Genomic DNA, 13,577 nt, shown 5'->3' with positions numbered 1-13,577 from the left:
CACACAAACACACAGCGTCCTGGCCTACCAGAGCTCTGGGTCCCTCTGGGTCTCGGCAGCTGGCAAAGATGTGGTCTGGAGGGTTTGTGGCCTCTGTCAGCTGACGGACCACCTCCAGGCCGATCCCCCGGTTCGAACCCGTCACCAGAACAGAACCGCCACCGCCTGAGACCTCACCGCTCGTTACTGGTGTCCTCGCTGTGCTCGCCATGCTCACCGTGGGTTGGCTGTCTGACTGGGTTGGCTGTCTGTGTTCCTGCTCTCTCACCTGTTAATATTTACCCAGGGTTGTACCTTGGCACAAACGCACCACCATATACCTCTCCTACGCAAACACATCTATATAGAGCCAGCACAGTTCTAGCACAACGCTAGCACAATCTTAGCACAATCTTAGCACAATCTTAGCACAACTTTACTGCAATGTCTGGTTGAGGTAGAAATCAGAGGACAGGCTTGTTGCAATGGATGGAACGGAATCAGGGAATGGTGTCAAACACTGTGTGTTTGATTAGTTTGATACCATTCCTCCTTCATCCTTTCCATTTCATTGTTGTTTCCAGTCGGCTGTCTGCCCCCTGGTGGAGGAAACACACGAGACGCCGAGAGGGACACAACTATGTCCATCCAATACGTCTCTCTGACCAACCTGAAGCTAAGCAAGAACACTTACTGGATCTGTTATCAAAAATGACACACACACACACACACACACTCTCTCACACACACACACACACACACACACACACAAACCCCAATATTGAATGAATATTGATTAATTCATCACGATATTGAATGAATCTTAAATCTTCAAATTGAGAAACGCTGTCTTCCTTCTTCTATTCCATGACGGTTGAATGAGTGTGAACTGAATCGACATGATCAGATCAGAGCTCTGAAGCTGGTTGTAGGATGTATGAAGTCACATAACATAATATAGCTGTTACATAAAGCGACTTACATTGCAGCGAGTGCATCCATTTCAGTATGGATGCCGGTCTGGACGACCATGCAGAGTTACTATAGAAAGTTCTTGATTCATTGATGTTGACCTGTCCTACACCTCTAATGATGGGCGTTCACCTGCCACCACCTTCCCCAAGTCTCTTATCTAAAACAGAAGCAGAAATATTCTGGGAAGGAGGAGAGACTTGGGGAAGGTGGTGGCAGGTGAACGCCCATCATTAGAGGTGAAGGACAGGTCAACATCAATCCAGCTTCGTCATTATGATTCATAATGGTTCCTCATGGTGTATTCACGTTTTCATGACATGTTATTGACATAATTCAGGTAATCCAGAAAATATCCTTGTGATAACCCAGGAGACATGAATCAGGAAGTGCAGGAAGCTCTGGTGCAGCCTATCAGCTGGTCAACGTTCTATAGTAACTCTGGTGGTCGTCCATCTCTCAGCTGCAACCAACTGCTCTGGCTCTCCTCTGCAGTCAGCCACACAGGAGGAGGATGTGTAACTCTGCCATCTAGTGGCCACAACTGAGAATTGAACTCAATCTCACATTAATGCAATCTTTGAGCAAGTCAATATGTGGTGGAATCCAGTTGTGGAAATGGAGTGAGTTCACTACGGGAACCCTGGTGGCTGCAGAAGGAAGTTGAATGTATTGTATGGCTGCACCAATCACAGAGAAGAAGACGGCCACCAATCAAAAGGAACGTATTTAATATGTTAAGAAGAACATCCACTCTGTTCCTGGCCTCTGTCCAACACCACCCTCCCTACAGCTCAAGAGTACACACACACACACACACACACACACACACACACACACACACACACACACACACACACACACACACACACACACACACAATGGTAATTACCATTTTACAATGTAATAGTGAATAACAGACCATTTTAAAGTGTTATTATATGATGTTATTGTTATCTCAATTACTGAGAAGACCATTGTTTGAAAAAAGAACATTGATTCAGAAATAATTGTTTAGGGTCATGAATGATGACGTCTGATTGGTGGAACCAACGCAGGCAGTTGCTAAAGTAGAGGCAGGTTTCAGTGTTTTTCTGACCTGCATCGGGTTTCCTGTTTCACCAACACACGTGCCTTGGATGTGCATGTACGCATGTACGTGCCTTAAATTCGGCAAAAATACTGAATATGAAAAATGAATATGTTTCTTACATGGCTTGTTGGCTATGAAAGAAATCCACCTGGAGGGAACAGGCTTTCATAGAACTCCTCTTGCATTTGTACATATCGAGACAATATTCTAAATAACAAAACATTTTATTGCGGCTTGTAAATAGTCTGAGTTGTCCAATTTTCGTAATTGCAGCCAAAATATGCCAATGGCATTTATAGCTGACAGCTATGAATCCTGTGTGTGAGTATATGTGTGTGTGTGTGTGTGTGTGTGTGTGTGAGTATATGTGTGTGTGAGTGTGTGTTGTTGTCTTCTTTCTGTGTTTGTATTTGCAGGAAAGTAAAAACTGGAGGGAAAAAGTATGTTTATTCCAAACCCAGCAACAGAGAACAGTAGAGTTGACATTTCAGCCCTTGCCTTTCTCAAGACAGACACATAACTCAACTAACTTAACCAACACACACATGCAAGCACGCACACACACACACAAACCATTCGTTTTTTTTCAATAAATCAATTAATCAATAGGGATATAAAAATGGCACATTAGTAGTTTAGTTCATTAGGATGAAAGGAACCCCATTAACTGTTGCTGTTGCAGCAGCTGCTTTTCCTTCCACACATAAAAGTACACATGATTCAGAATAGTTATAGACAAGTTATAACACATGATTCAGAACAGTTATAGACAAGTTATAGACAAGAATAACACAGTTATGGTAGAAATTCTGCTACCATAAAGACCTTTGTTGATGACAGATATTGTAGAAGACACATTTTACTATAAATAAACGGATGAATCTGCCCCCATGTCTTCTTTCTTATACTAGGGACAACAGAACTTTGATGATGGATGGACCAGGATGCTCTCTGGTGTATCAACAGTTGACAGAACGTACTGAAACTCTCCCCACACTGGGAGCAGTGGTATGGCCCGTCTCTCCTGTGTGTATTGTCTGATGTTCCTTTAAGGTGCCAGGGTGACTGAAACTCTCCCCACACTTTAAGCAGTGGTATGGCCCGTCTCTCCTGTGTGTATTGTCTGATGGTCCTTTAAGGTGCCAGAGTGACTGAAAGTCTTCCAACATTTGGAGCAGTGGTATGGCCTCTCTCCTGTGTGTATTCTCTGATGTGTCTTAAGGTTTCCTAGTTGACTGAAACTCTCCCCACACTGGGAGCAGTGGTATGGCCTCTCTCTTGTGTGTATTCTCTGATGTGCCTTTAGAATGTGAAAGTATTTGAAACTCTTGTCACACTCTGTGCAGTGGTATGGCCTCTCTCCTGTGTGTATTCTCTGATGTGTTTTAAGGTTTCCTAGTTGATTGAAACTCTTCCCACACTGGGAGCAGTGGTATGGCCTCTCTCCTGTGTGTATTTTCTGATGCCCCTTTAGGGTGCTAGAGTGACTGAAACTCTTCCCACACTCTGAGCAGTGGTATGGTCTCTCTCTTGTGTGTAGTCTCTGATGTACCTTTAGGTCTCCTAATTGACAGTAACTCTTCCCACACTCTGAGCAGTGGTATGGTCTCTCTCCTGTATGCATTCTCTGATGTACCTTTAGGTTTCCAGAGTTTTTGAAACCCTTCCCACACTGGGAGCAGTGGTATTGCCTCTCTCCTGTGTGTATTCTCTCATGGCTATTTAGAGCGCTCAAGTGTTTAAAACTCTTCCCACACTTAGAGCAGTGGTGTAGTCTCTCTCCTGTGTGTACTTTTGAATGTGTCTTTAGGTTGCCATGACGATTGAAACTCTTCCCACATTGGGAGCAGTGGTATGGCTTCTGTCCTGAGTGTATTCTCTCATGGCTATTTAGGCCGCTAGTGTACTTGAAACTCTTCCCACATTGGGAGCAATGGTATGGCCTCTCTCCTGTGTGGATCCTCTGATGCCTCTTTAGGCTGCTAGTGTGACTAAAACTCTTCCCACACTGAAGGCAAGGGTAAGTCTTTTCTTCTCTATGAGTCTGTGGGTGTGATTTCAGGTGAGTTGGACAAATGAAACTCTCACTGCAATCTAAACAGGGACGGGGCCTGCAGGTGTGACTTCTCAAATCCTCTGGCTCATAGAAACTACTGAAGCAGTCCATGCAGTGGTGATTCTTCCGTCTTGAGCTCCTCTGTCTGTGTTGTTTATGGTTTCCTGATGTGGTGGAGCTGGGCTCGCTGTCTGAGCCTGGGTTGGACCTCTCTCCTGTAAGGATAGGAACATATTCAGGATTATAACAACATGAGTAGTGCTTCCATAGGCTCAGCAATGCCAGAAGTAACAACATCTCTGGGGTCTGCAGAGTACTATGACTGAACACAGAGTTCAAGAGAGATTTATCAATCCCATAATGGGAGAGACAAAAGAGGCACACATTTACAAGCCCCTAAAAGTCGTCCATGGAGAAACTGTAATCCATGCTTCAGAGCTGTTTAGAACCACGGCTAACTTCAGCTAACTTCAGCCACGGCTAACAACAAACAACGGGAGTGATGGGGGCAGTTAGATGAAGTTCAATGTTTGTGGCCAAATCCCGTTGTTTTTTTGTTAGCTGTGGTGATATAAACAACACTGAAGCAGGGATTACTGTTGTTCCTGGTCCATGGAGTACTTCCAGGTTACGGAACAATCTTTCTATAAGGTGTACAAAAGTCAACTATCCCTTTAACACCATTGACGGAGGATTGTACAATAAATACAATGTTAACATTAGCCAGATTCATGAACTTACCATCCAACTCTTTATCTTTCTCCATCTCTTCCTCTTCTTTCACCGACAAATCTTCTTCCTCTCCTCCTTCCTCTTCTTTCACCGACGAATCTTCTTCCTCTCCTCCTTCCTCTTCTTTCACCATCACTTCCTCCTCTTTCACTACCACATTGTGTTCCAGTGTTTGACTGCAGTCCTCCAGCTTCACTGCCACCATCTCTGGACCCCATTGTGTGCTTGTCTGGACTGGAGAACCACAGCCAGAACCAGGGGACTCTGTGGACTTGGGTTCAGACATGGTAGCTGGGCTGTGAGGTGGATCTGTGTAGGGTAAACTAAGGTAGAGGCACAAACAGTTAATTTCACAAACTTTGAGATGACCAAAAACCTAAGAGAAGACATGTGTGACAGACATCAAGTTGCTGCTCCACACTCGAACCTGCGACCTCTGAATCGCCAACACACATGACGGTCTACTCAACCCAATGTCAACCAGCTACGCCATCGAAAAGCAAGCAATTTGAAATTAGTCCTCAGCGCAGATGAAGAACAGGTTGTCAGCACTTCAGTAACCTTGTCCTCAGGCTATTGCACACAGCGCATATAAGCCTGCAATAACAAGGACTCAAACCTGGCCTTACTGGGAGTGGATTTACTGAGTAAAGTTTTTGTTATTATTTGATTTCAGCCAATCATACGGCAACGAGGCGTAGCTCTGAATCAGAAACGTGTGGTGTGTAAGCACCGGGGGGAGGGGCTGTGGGAGATGATTGATGGGAGGTAAAGCCAATGGTTACGCGTTGTCTGTTTCCGACGATCTTACCATTGGCTTAATGAAGGCCAGGTTTGGCGCGTTGGTCCACCAGACCTTTCATATATGTGGGTGGAAGTGTCTGGGAACGAGACTAGCACTTTAGCAACATCATTACTTTGGTCAGTAGCAAATGTATGTTGAAGCCAGTCAGTAAACTACAGACCTACAGACATGAGGCCAACACAGTTTTGTGAGCATCGATGACTTTGTCTTATGATGACTGTTGGATGGATGATTCACTTACTTAAACAAATGTATTTGTTGTAAGTCGCTTTGGATAAAGGCGTCTGCTAAATGCCATCAATATAAATGTAAATGTAGATGTAAATGTATTGTGTACCAGGGCGTTGGTAACAGGCTCAGCGTCAGCAAGACCCAAGACAACCCATTACCATTGGGCTACACAATTGTTCCCTACGGTTACGCCCAGGTTGCAGGTCACTTAGAACTGAACATTGTCGGGATTGGAATCTGTCTTAAAATGGCTGAATACTCTGTGCAGCGCCCTGCAGGGAATAACCGCACCGCTGAGGCAGAGTTAGGGTTCGTTCCTCAGGTATGAAACCACTACCGGTAGTGCCTCCTTCACCGGGTCCTGGCTGGATTCGTTGTACGCTATATGCAGATATCAATGATCCAACTTCACAATCGCAAAAAAGTGTTATTTTTTTCCAACAACACATATGCTAATTCACAATCTATTAATCTAGCTAGATATAAACGCATATTACTTTAATTAGACCTCTAAACACCAGTTAAATACACTTTTACTTGTCTTTCACATTGGACTATTAAGATTATTGCGCAATATCAACAACGTGGATAGCGACCTGCTTCTGCCAACTGATTAGGGGGGATCAGTGTGGAGCTGGGGAGGCTGTTCTAATACAAGGATCAATGTGATTAGTCTCATAAAACGAGGTCCTGCGATGACCCAGCAGCAGGAGACAATGAGCAACAGCGTGTAAAAAACATTTCATAGGTTAACTCTTCCGAAACGGTGCTGATCATGGATTTCACACTTCAGCAGTATTTATTCTACACCTCGATGCAGAAATAACATGTGAAATACAGGAAAACGTGTATTTTAGTGCAGGGGGCCTTTAAGTCCTCTAGTTCCATACTGTACACCGGGGCTAACATGCACCATACTGGACGGTACTAGAATAGGCTACAAAAGAACGAATGCCTCTGCCCAGTTAAAGTTATTCATCTGGCTAATACCTTAGTTGTCCTTACCTGCGATGCGATGCTTCATTTATTCACACTCCGGGAGAATCGAACTGCATCCGTTGTCTTGCATCAGGAGAATGTAATCAATCACTGATCAAATAGAATGAAAATGCTCCGCTGACAAAAACACACACATTGTCGTCTTTTGATGACGTCATCAGTGGGCGGTTTTTTGCGTGTGTTTTTTTTAAGGGAGAATAAACTTAACAGAGAATAAATAGGTAGCAGAATGATCACAAAACTGAACATGGTACATACATTAATCTATTAATATTATTTTTAAAAAAAACTATAAAAACATATCAGTTCTATCCCATTCATTATTTATCAACATTATTTAACATCAGATTATAAAAACTCCTGCCTGGGGGATTCACATGTTGGTAGTAGTCCTTGGCTATGACTCACTTGTCTGCACCTGAAAGGGTTGGACAGGTGTAACCTAGCCTATCAGAGGGCAGGTGGAGCCACACCCATCGTGCTTAGACCTATCCTATCACCTTTCAGATCTACACAAGTGTCTAGAGTCTAGGGGTCCAGGGTCCTTCTCTGTCAGGGAGACATGTTCAATAAGACTGATGAGAGACGTTCAAAAGCCCCGGGGAAGGATCCATCTATCGTCTCCTGAGAGGAGGGACAGCGTGGGGACAGGAAACAATGCTGACGTGATGACAATGTGATGGAGTGATGAGACCCAGGTTCAAACCCGCCCGTCACACCAAGACTGAGGCTATGAAGCCTTACCTTGAATTGGAGACTGTAGATTTAAAATTATATATATTATTTTTTTACTACACTTAAAGGGAAATTGTACAGGCCTCAAAGACAGACTCACGGCCCCAGTATCAGTGTATTTGGTGTAGTTCTTCTTATTGACCAGTAGGGGTCTCTCTTAGACCAGGGAATGTTACTGAAAGTTGTTGATCTGAAATAAGCTCCCATATGAACTGATTGATGTATTGTAATGTGCATTGATCCTTAGAATGAAATCATCCACCATCGTCATCTTATTGTACACAGTTGGTGAGAAACCTCCACCAAAAGGCACACAAGACAACCACAAACTCACAGTCCTCCATGCGTACACAGAATGTTACAGGAAATCCCCCATTGTCTTTGTGTCAGAGAGACGGTCTTCTTTCTGTGTTTGTATTTGTTTAATGAAGGAAAATAAAGACTAGAGGGCAAAAAGTATGTTCTTGTATCTTTATTCGATACTCAGCAATGGAGAGCAGGAGAGAGTTGACGTTTAGGCTGTAGCCTTCCTCAAGACAGACACAGAGGAATGAATAGACACATACATACGGGTGTGAGAGGACAGCAGGTGCCTCACCTGTGTGTAATTAACATCAATAACCAGGTAAGTCAATGTTTAACCAGTAATATGCCATGATCGTCCACCATAAGCTACAGTGAGCTAGATTAATGAATTAGTGATCACAACACTAATTCAACCAAAAAACACATTTTGGAATAATTCAAAAGGCATAATTCACTCTCTCTCACTCCCACTCTTCACTTCAACACCCCCACCCAATGCTCTGTCAGAAACTTTTTGGGGGTTTAGTAAAGCATTACATCAAATAACCCAAAATATATATATATATTTTTAAAATATATTTTTAGGGCATTTCTGCTTTATTGGGATAGAGACAGTAGAGACTGACAGAAAGGAGGGATGACATGCAAGAGAGGTCGAGGGTCGGAATCGAACCAGGAACCTTGCGATTACGTGGTAAGCACACCAGTGTCAAAATATATTGAAGGTCACATATCTTGCCAGCTGCTTGGCTTTGTTCTTGTACAGTCAGGCTGTGCACATGTCTAAGGATGACTAGTGTAACCAGCAACAACAACTATATCAGGTGTATTTTAACTTCCAACCACAACAACTATATCAGGTTTAGATTTTTTATTTACATTTATGGCATTTAGCACATGCCTTTTTCCAAAGCGACTTACAGCAAATACATTTGTCTAAGTGAGTGAATCATCTATCCATCAGTCATCATAAGATAAAGTAATCAATGCTCAGACCAGAGGCCATAGGCAGATACAATGCTAGAAGAAGGGAGGAGAGGAGAGAAACTTGCACAGGGGGGTAGTGGGGATGAAGAGGTCTTTAGAAGGGACAGTTAACATGTAGCCTGAAGAGATGGGTCTTCAATCTACAGCAGAAGATAGGTAGTGACTCTGCAGTCATGACAGCAGTGGGAAGCAGGGATATCAGGTGTGTTCTGAACGTTACAAAACGCGGAGAGGTCGCTACCTACAGGTAGCCTGCGCTGCCGCTAGCAAAGTAGAGTCCTCAACTTCCTCTCCTCCTTCCTCTTCTTTCACCATCACATGTTCCTCCTCCACTTCCACTTCTGTCACTTTCTCTCCATCTCCTTCTTTCACCATCACATCTTTTCTTCACCACCAGAAGGCATGGGCAATGGAACTCTGTCAATGTCTGGACCATGATGCTTTCTCTGGTGTTTTATCGGGTTGCAGGACTGACTATAACTCTTCCCACACTGGGAGCAGTCTTATGGCTTCTCTCCTGTGTGAATTCTCTGATGTCTCTTAAGGTTGGGCAAATGTGAAAAACTTTTGTCACATTGGGAGCAGTGGTACGGCTTCTCCCCTGTGTGTATTCTCTCATGGCTTTTTTGTTGCCCTATTTGACTGAAACTCTTCCCACACTGAGAGCAGTGGTATGGCCTCTCTCCTGTGTGTATTCTCTGATGTATCTTTAGGTGTCCCATTTGACTGAAACTCTCCCCACACTGAGAGCAGTGGTATGGTCTTTCTCCTGTGTGTATTCTCTGATGTGTCTTTAATTCTCCTAGTTGACTGAAACTCTTCCCACACTGGGAGCAGTGGTATGGTTTCTCTCCTGTGTGTATTTTCTGATGTCTATTTAGGGCACTGGAGCGATTGAATCTCTTCCCACATTGGGAGCAGTGGTATGGCCTCTCTCCTGTGTGTATTCTCTGATGTCTCTTTAGGTTTCCTTGTTGACTGAAACTCTCCTCACACTGCGAGCAGTGGTAAGGCCTCTCTCCTGTGTGTATACTCTGATGTACCTTTAGGTCTCCTAGTTGACTGAAACTCTTCCCACACTGGGAGCAGTGGTATGGCTTCTCCCCTGTGTGTATTCTTTGATGTCTCTTTAGGTTGTTCATCGTAAGAAAACCTTTCCCACACTGAAGGCAAGGGTAAGTCTTTTCTCCTCTATGAGTCTGTGGGGGTGATTTAAGGTGAGATGGACAAATTAAACTCCCACTGCAATCTAAACAGGGACGGGGCCTGCAGGTGTGACTTCTCAAATCCTCTGGCTCATAGAAACTACTGAAGCAGTCCATGCAGTGGTGATTCTTCTGTCTTGAGCTCCTCTGTCTGTGTTGTTTATGGTTTCCTGATGCAGTGGAGCTGGGCTCGCTGTCTGAGCCTGGGTTGGAGCTCTCTCCTGTAAGAATAGGAACATATTCAGGATTATAACAACATGAGAGCAACAAGGAGTGTTTCCATAGGCTCAGCAGTGGCAGAAGTACCAACATCTCATCAATCTCATACTGGGAGAGACAAAAGAGGCACACATTTGCAGGCCCCTAAAAGTCGTCCATGGGGAAACTGTAATCCATGCTTCAGAGCTGTTTATAACCACGGCTAACTTCAGCTAACTTCAGGCTAACTTTAGCCACGGCTAATTTGTGGCCAAATCCCGTTGTTTTTTTGTTAGCTGTGGTGATATAAACAACACTGAAGCAGGGATTACTGTTGTTCCTGGTCCATGGAGTACTTCCAGGGTAAGGAACCATCTGACTATAAGCTGTACAAAAGTCATCTATCCTTTTAACACCATTAACGAGGAGTTGTACGATGAATACCATTTTAACATTAGCCAGATTCATGACATGAACTCACCATCCAACTCTCTATCGTTCTCCTCTACATCCTCTCCTGCTTCCTCTTCTTTTACGATCGCATCTTTCTCCTCCACTTCCTCTTCTTTCACGGACAAATCTTCTTCCTCTCCTGCTTCCTCTTCTTTCACGGACAAATCTTCTTCCTCTCCTCTTTCCTCTTCTTTCACGGACAAATCTTCTTCCTCTCCTCCTTCCTCTTCTTTCACGGACAAATCTTCTTCCTCTCCTCTTTCCTCTTCTTCTTTCACCATCACTTCTTCCTCCTCCTCCTCTTTCACTACCACATTGAGTTCCAGTGTTTGACTGCAGTCCTCCAGCTTCACTTTCACCATCTCTGGACCCCATTGTGTGCTTGTCTGGACTGGAGAACCCCAGCCAGAACCCAGGGACTCTGTGGACTTGGGTTCAGACATGGTAGCTGGGCTGTGAGGTGGATCTGTGTAGGGTAAACAAAGGTAGAGGCACAAACAGTGGAGAGTTAAGTTCAAAAACCTAACAGAGGATGTGTGTGATGGACATGAAGTTGCTGCAAACATTCCTTGCATTTGGAGTTGCTCCACACGAGCATTGAACCTGCGACCTCTGAATTGCACATGTGACCGTCTCCTGAAATGGCCAACGTAAACCAGCAACGCCGTCGAAAAGCAAGCAATTTGAAATGAGTCCTCAGCCAGATGAGGAACAGGTTGTCAGCACTTCAGTAACCTTAGTGGGAGTGGATTTACTGAGTAAAGTTTTTGTTATTATGTGATTTCAGCCAATCACACAGCTGCGAGGCGTAGCTCTGAATCAGAAGCGTGTGGTGTGTAAGCACCGGGGGGAGGAGCTGTGGGAGATGATTGATGGGAGGTAAAGCCAATGGTTATGCGTTGTCTGTTTCCGACGATCTTACTATTGGCTTAATGAAGGCCAGGTTTGACGCGTTGGTCCACCAGTCCTCCTTTCACATACGTAAAATAACCCATATAAGGTTTTTAATATAAGGTTTTTAATACCATATAAATGTTTTATTCATCTAGAAATAACGTTTTCTGCAGAACAGGCAGTATCAGGTGACTTAGTATCAGACAGACAATCATTAATCAACATAATCATTAATCAACATAATCATACTCTTAGCATGAAGATTAATGTTTGGCTTGGAATCTGTGCAGGCTCTGAGAATGGAGAGTTTCAGGAACTATGTCAGACATCACAGCACAACTGAAAGGTCGATGGCACAAGGAGACCAAGAGAGGGTGGCATATCGAGAGAGGTGGGGTGAGCTGGGAGCAGCGGAGGGGTGAATTAAAAAATACATCTAAAGAATTTCGATTAAAAAAAAAACATAAGATCTATTTAAAAAAAAACAAAAAAAAAAAACATTAGAGATTAAAAAATAAAGTATTTGGTTATGGCTGTTTTGATAGGTTTGTGCTCCGTTGCCATTACGTGCATCACAGAGTCAACATGTGACCAATGTCAGGGTAGGCTGCAGTAACATCTGTTCAACATGTCTTATTTAATAGATATCAAACTATAAATCTATGTTAATCTAACATCACTGCTTCTGCATGACATGGTTTGCTCGTCATACCTGCAGCTAACGGAGCTATAGAAGGTGGATAGCGACCTGCTTCTGCCAACTGATTAGGGGGGATCAGTGTGGAGCTGGGGAGGCTGTTCTAATACAAGGATCAATGTGATTAGTCTCATAAAACGAGGTCCTGCGATGACCCAGCAGCAGGAGACAATGAGCAACAGCGTGTAAAAAACATTTCATAGGTTAACTCTTCCGAAACGGTGCTGATCATGGATTTCACACTTCAGCAGTATTTATTCTACACCTCGATGCAGAAATAACATGTGAAATACAGGAAAACGTGTATTTTAGTGCAGGGGGCCTTTAAGTCCTCTAGTTCCATACTGTACACCGGGGCTAACATGCACCATACTGGACGGTACTAGAATAGGCTACAAAAGAACGAATGCCTCTGCCCAGTTCAAGTTATTCATCTGGCTAATACCTTAGTTGTCCTTACCTGCGATGCGATGCTTCATTTATTCACACTCCGGGAGAATCGAACTGCATCCGTTGTCTTGCATCAGGAGAATGTAATCAATCACTGATCAAATAGAATGAAAATGCTCCGCTGACAAAAACACACACATTGTCGTCTTTTGATGACATCATCACTGGGCGTTTCACTTTCTTAACAAGGACAGGCACATTCAACAGAGAATAAACACGTGTCAGAATGATTACAAAACTAAAGAGGCTACAAATTAATCTATTTATATTGAAAATATAAAAAAACAGTTATATTCCATTCATTATTTATCAACACTATTTAACATCAGATTAGAAAACTGTGTGTCAGTGTAGCACTCGGGAAACAAATGTTGGTTGTAGTCCTTGACCATGTCCAGAAACAACCACTGGCCTCTACTCTCTATTCATTCCACCAACAATTATTTTTTACTGTGACAATTTCGATGAAACTTGGGTGAAAGATGCGTCTTGCCATATAGATTGTTTAGGAGTTTCGAGGTGACGCCAACTCATCATTAAAAACATCATAATAGGGTGCAAAGTGGAGAGCAGGACTGGAGCCCAAGGCAGTAGGCATACAGCCGTACAAATCTGGGAGTAATATTTCGTGGGTTAAGTCTGTTATGCAGCATAATTTAATACAGACACTTGGTCTATATCAATAAGACAGAGTTGTGTTCCAGGTTTATAGGCAGTCACGTTTGTAACAAGGTCATTTGGTTGTGCAAATATTGTCTTAGCCTATTGGTGAAGTTTGTGTTTGA

General features: G+C 43.5%; 3 protein-coding genes across 4 annotated transcripts in view; all 3 read right to left on the bottom strand.

The window, feature by feature from the left end:
• Positions 1-211, bottom strand: part of LOC310801579 (C-signal-like) — a gene marked incomplete at its 5' end in the record, with an annotated part of 2,835 nt that extends 2,624 nt beyond the window's left edge. The window contains one exon of the mRNA XM_083665645.1: positions 29-211. Within this exon, the coding sequence (XP_083521771.1) occupies positions 29-211 (183 nt within the window). The remainder of the gene's footprint in view (positions 1-28) is intronic.
• A 2,354-nt stretch (positions 212-2,565) lies between these two features.
• LOC310802611 (uncharacterized protein) lies at positions 2,566-6,987 on the bottom strand. 2 transcript variants are annotated; one of them, XM_083667076.1, is made up of 3 exons: positions 6,874-6,987; positions 4,842-5,155; positions 2,566-4,315 (listed from the first exon to the last, which is right to left on the bottom strand). In XM_083667076.1, exons 2-3 carry the CDS (start codon positions 5,116-5,118, stop codon positions 3,129-3,131), a joined length of 1,464 nt encoding a protein of 487 aa, XP_083523202.1. In that variant the 5' UTR covers positions 5,119-5,155; positions 6,874-6,987; the 3' UTR covers positions 2,566-3,128. The 2 variants fall into 2 exon arrangements, with proteins under 2 accessions (XP_083523202.1, XP_083523201.1); XM_083667075.1 differs by having other exon boundaries at positions 4,842-5,141.
• A 1,839-nt stretch (positions 6,988-8,826) lies between these two features.
• On the bottom strand, positions 8,827-11,034 carry LOC310802621 (uncharacterized protein). Its single transcript, XM_083667091.1, has 2 exons — positions 10,780-11,034; positions 8,827-10,321 (listed from the first exon to the last, which is right to left on the bottom strand). Exons 1-2 carry the CDS (start codon positions 11,030-11,032, stop codon positions 9,399-9,401), a joined length of 1,176 nt encoding a protein of 391 aa, XP_083523217.1. The 5' UTR covers positions 11,033-11,034; the 3' UTR covers positions 8,827-9,398.
• Positions 11,035-13,577: the final 2,543 nt, after the last annotated feature.

This window comes from Argentina silus (genome assembly GCF_951799395.1).
Source record: "Argentina silus genome assembly, chromosome: 3".
Classification (NCBI taxonomy): domain Eukaryota; kingdom Metazoa; phylum Chordata; class Actinopteri; order Argentiniformes; family Argentinidae; genus Argentina; species Argentina silus.
Note: the sequence above shows the minus strand (reverse complement) of the source record. Positions and strands in the feature narration are given on the sequence as shown.

Excerpts from the sequence above, each read along its gene's own strand:
- LOC310802621 (XM_083667091.1), bottom strand. The coding sequence starts at position 11,032 with ATGGTGAAAGAAGAAGAGGAAAGAGGAGAGGAAGAAGATTTGTCCGTG. Across the intron at positions 10,322-10,779 it reads GAACGATAGAGAGTTGGATG|GAGAGAGCTCCAACCCAGGC; the intron begins GTGAGTTCATGT and ends CTATTCTTACAG.
- LOC310802611 (XM_083667075.1), bottom strand. Across the intron at positions 4,316-4,841 it reads GAAAGATAAAGAGTTGGATG|GAGAGAGGTCCAACCCAGGC; the intron begins GTAAGTTCATGA and ends CTATCCTTACAG.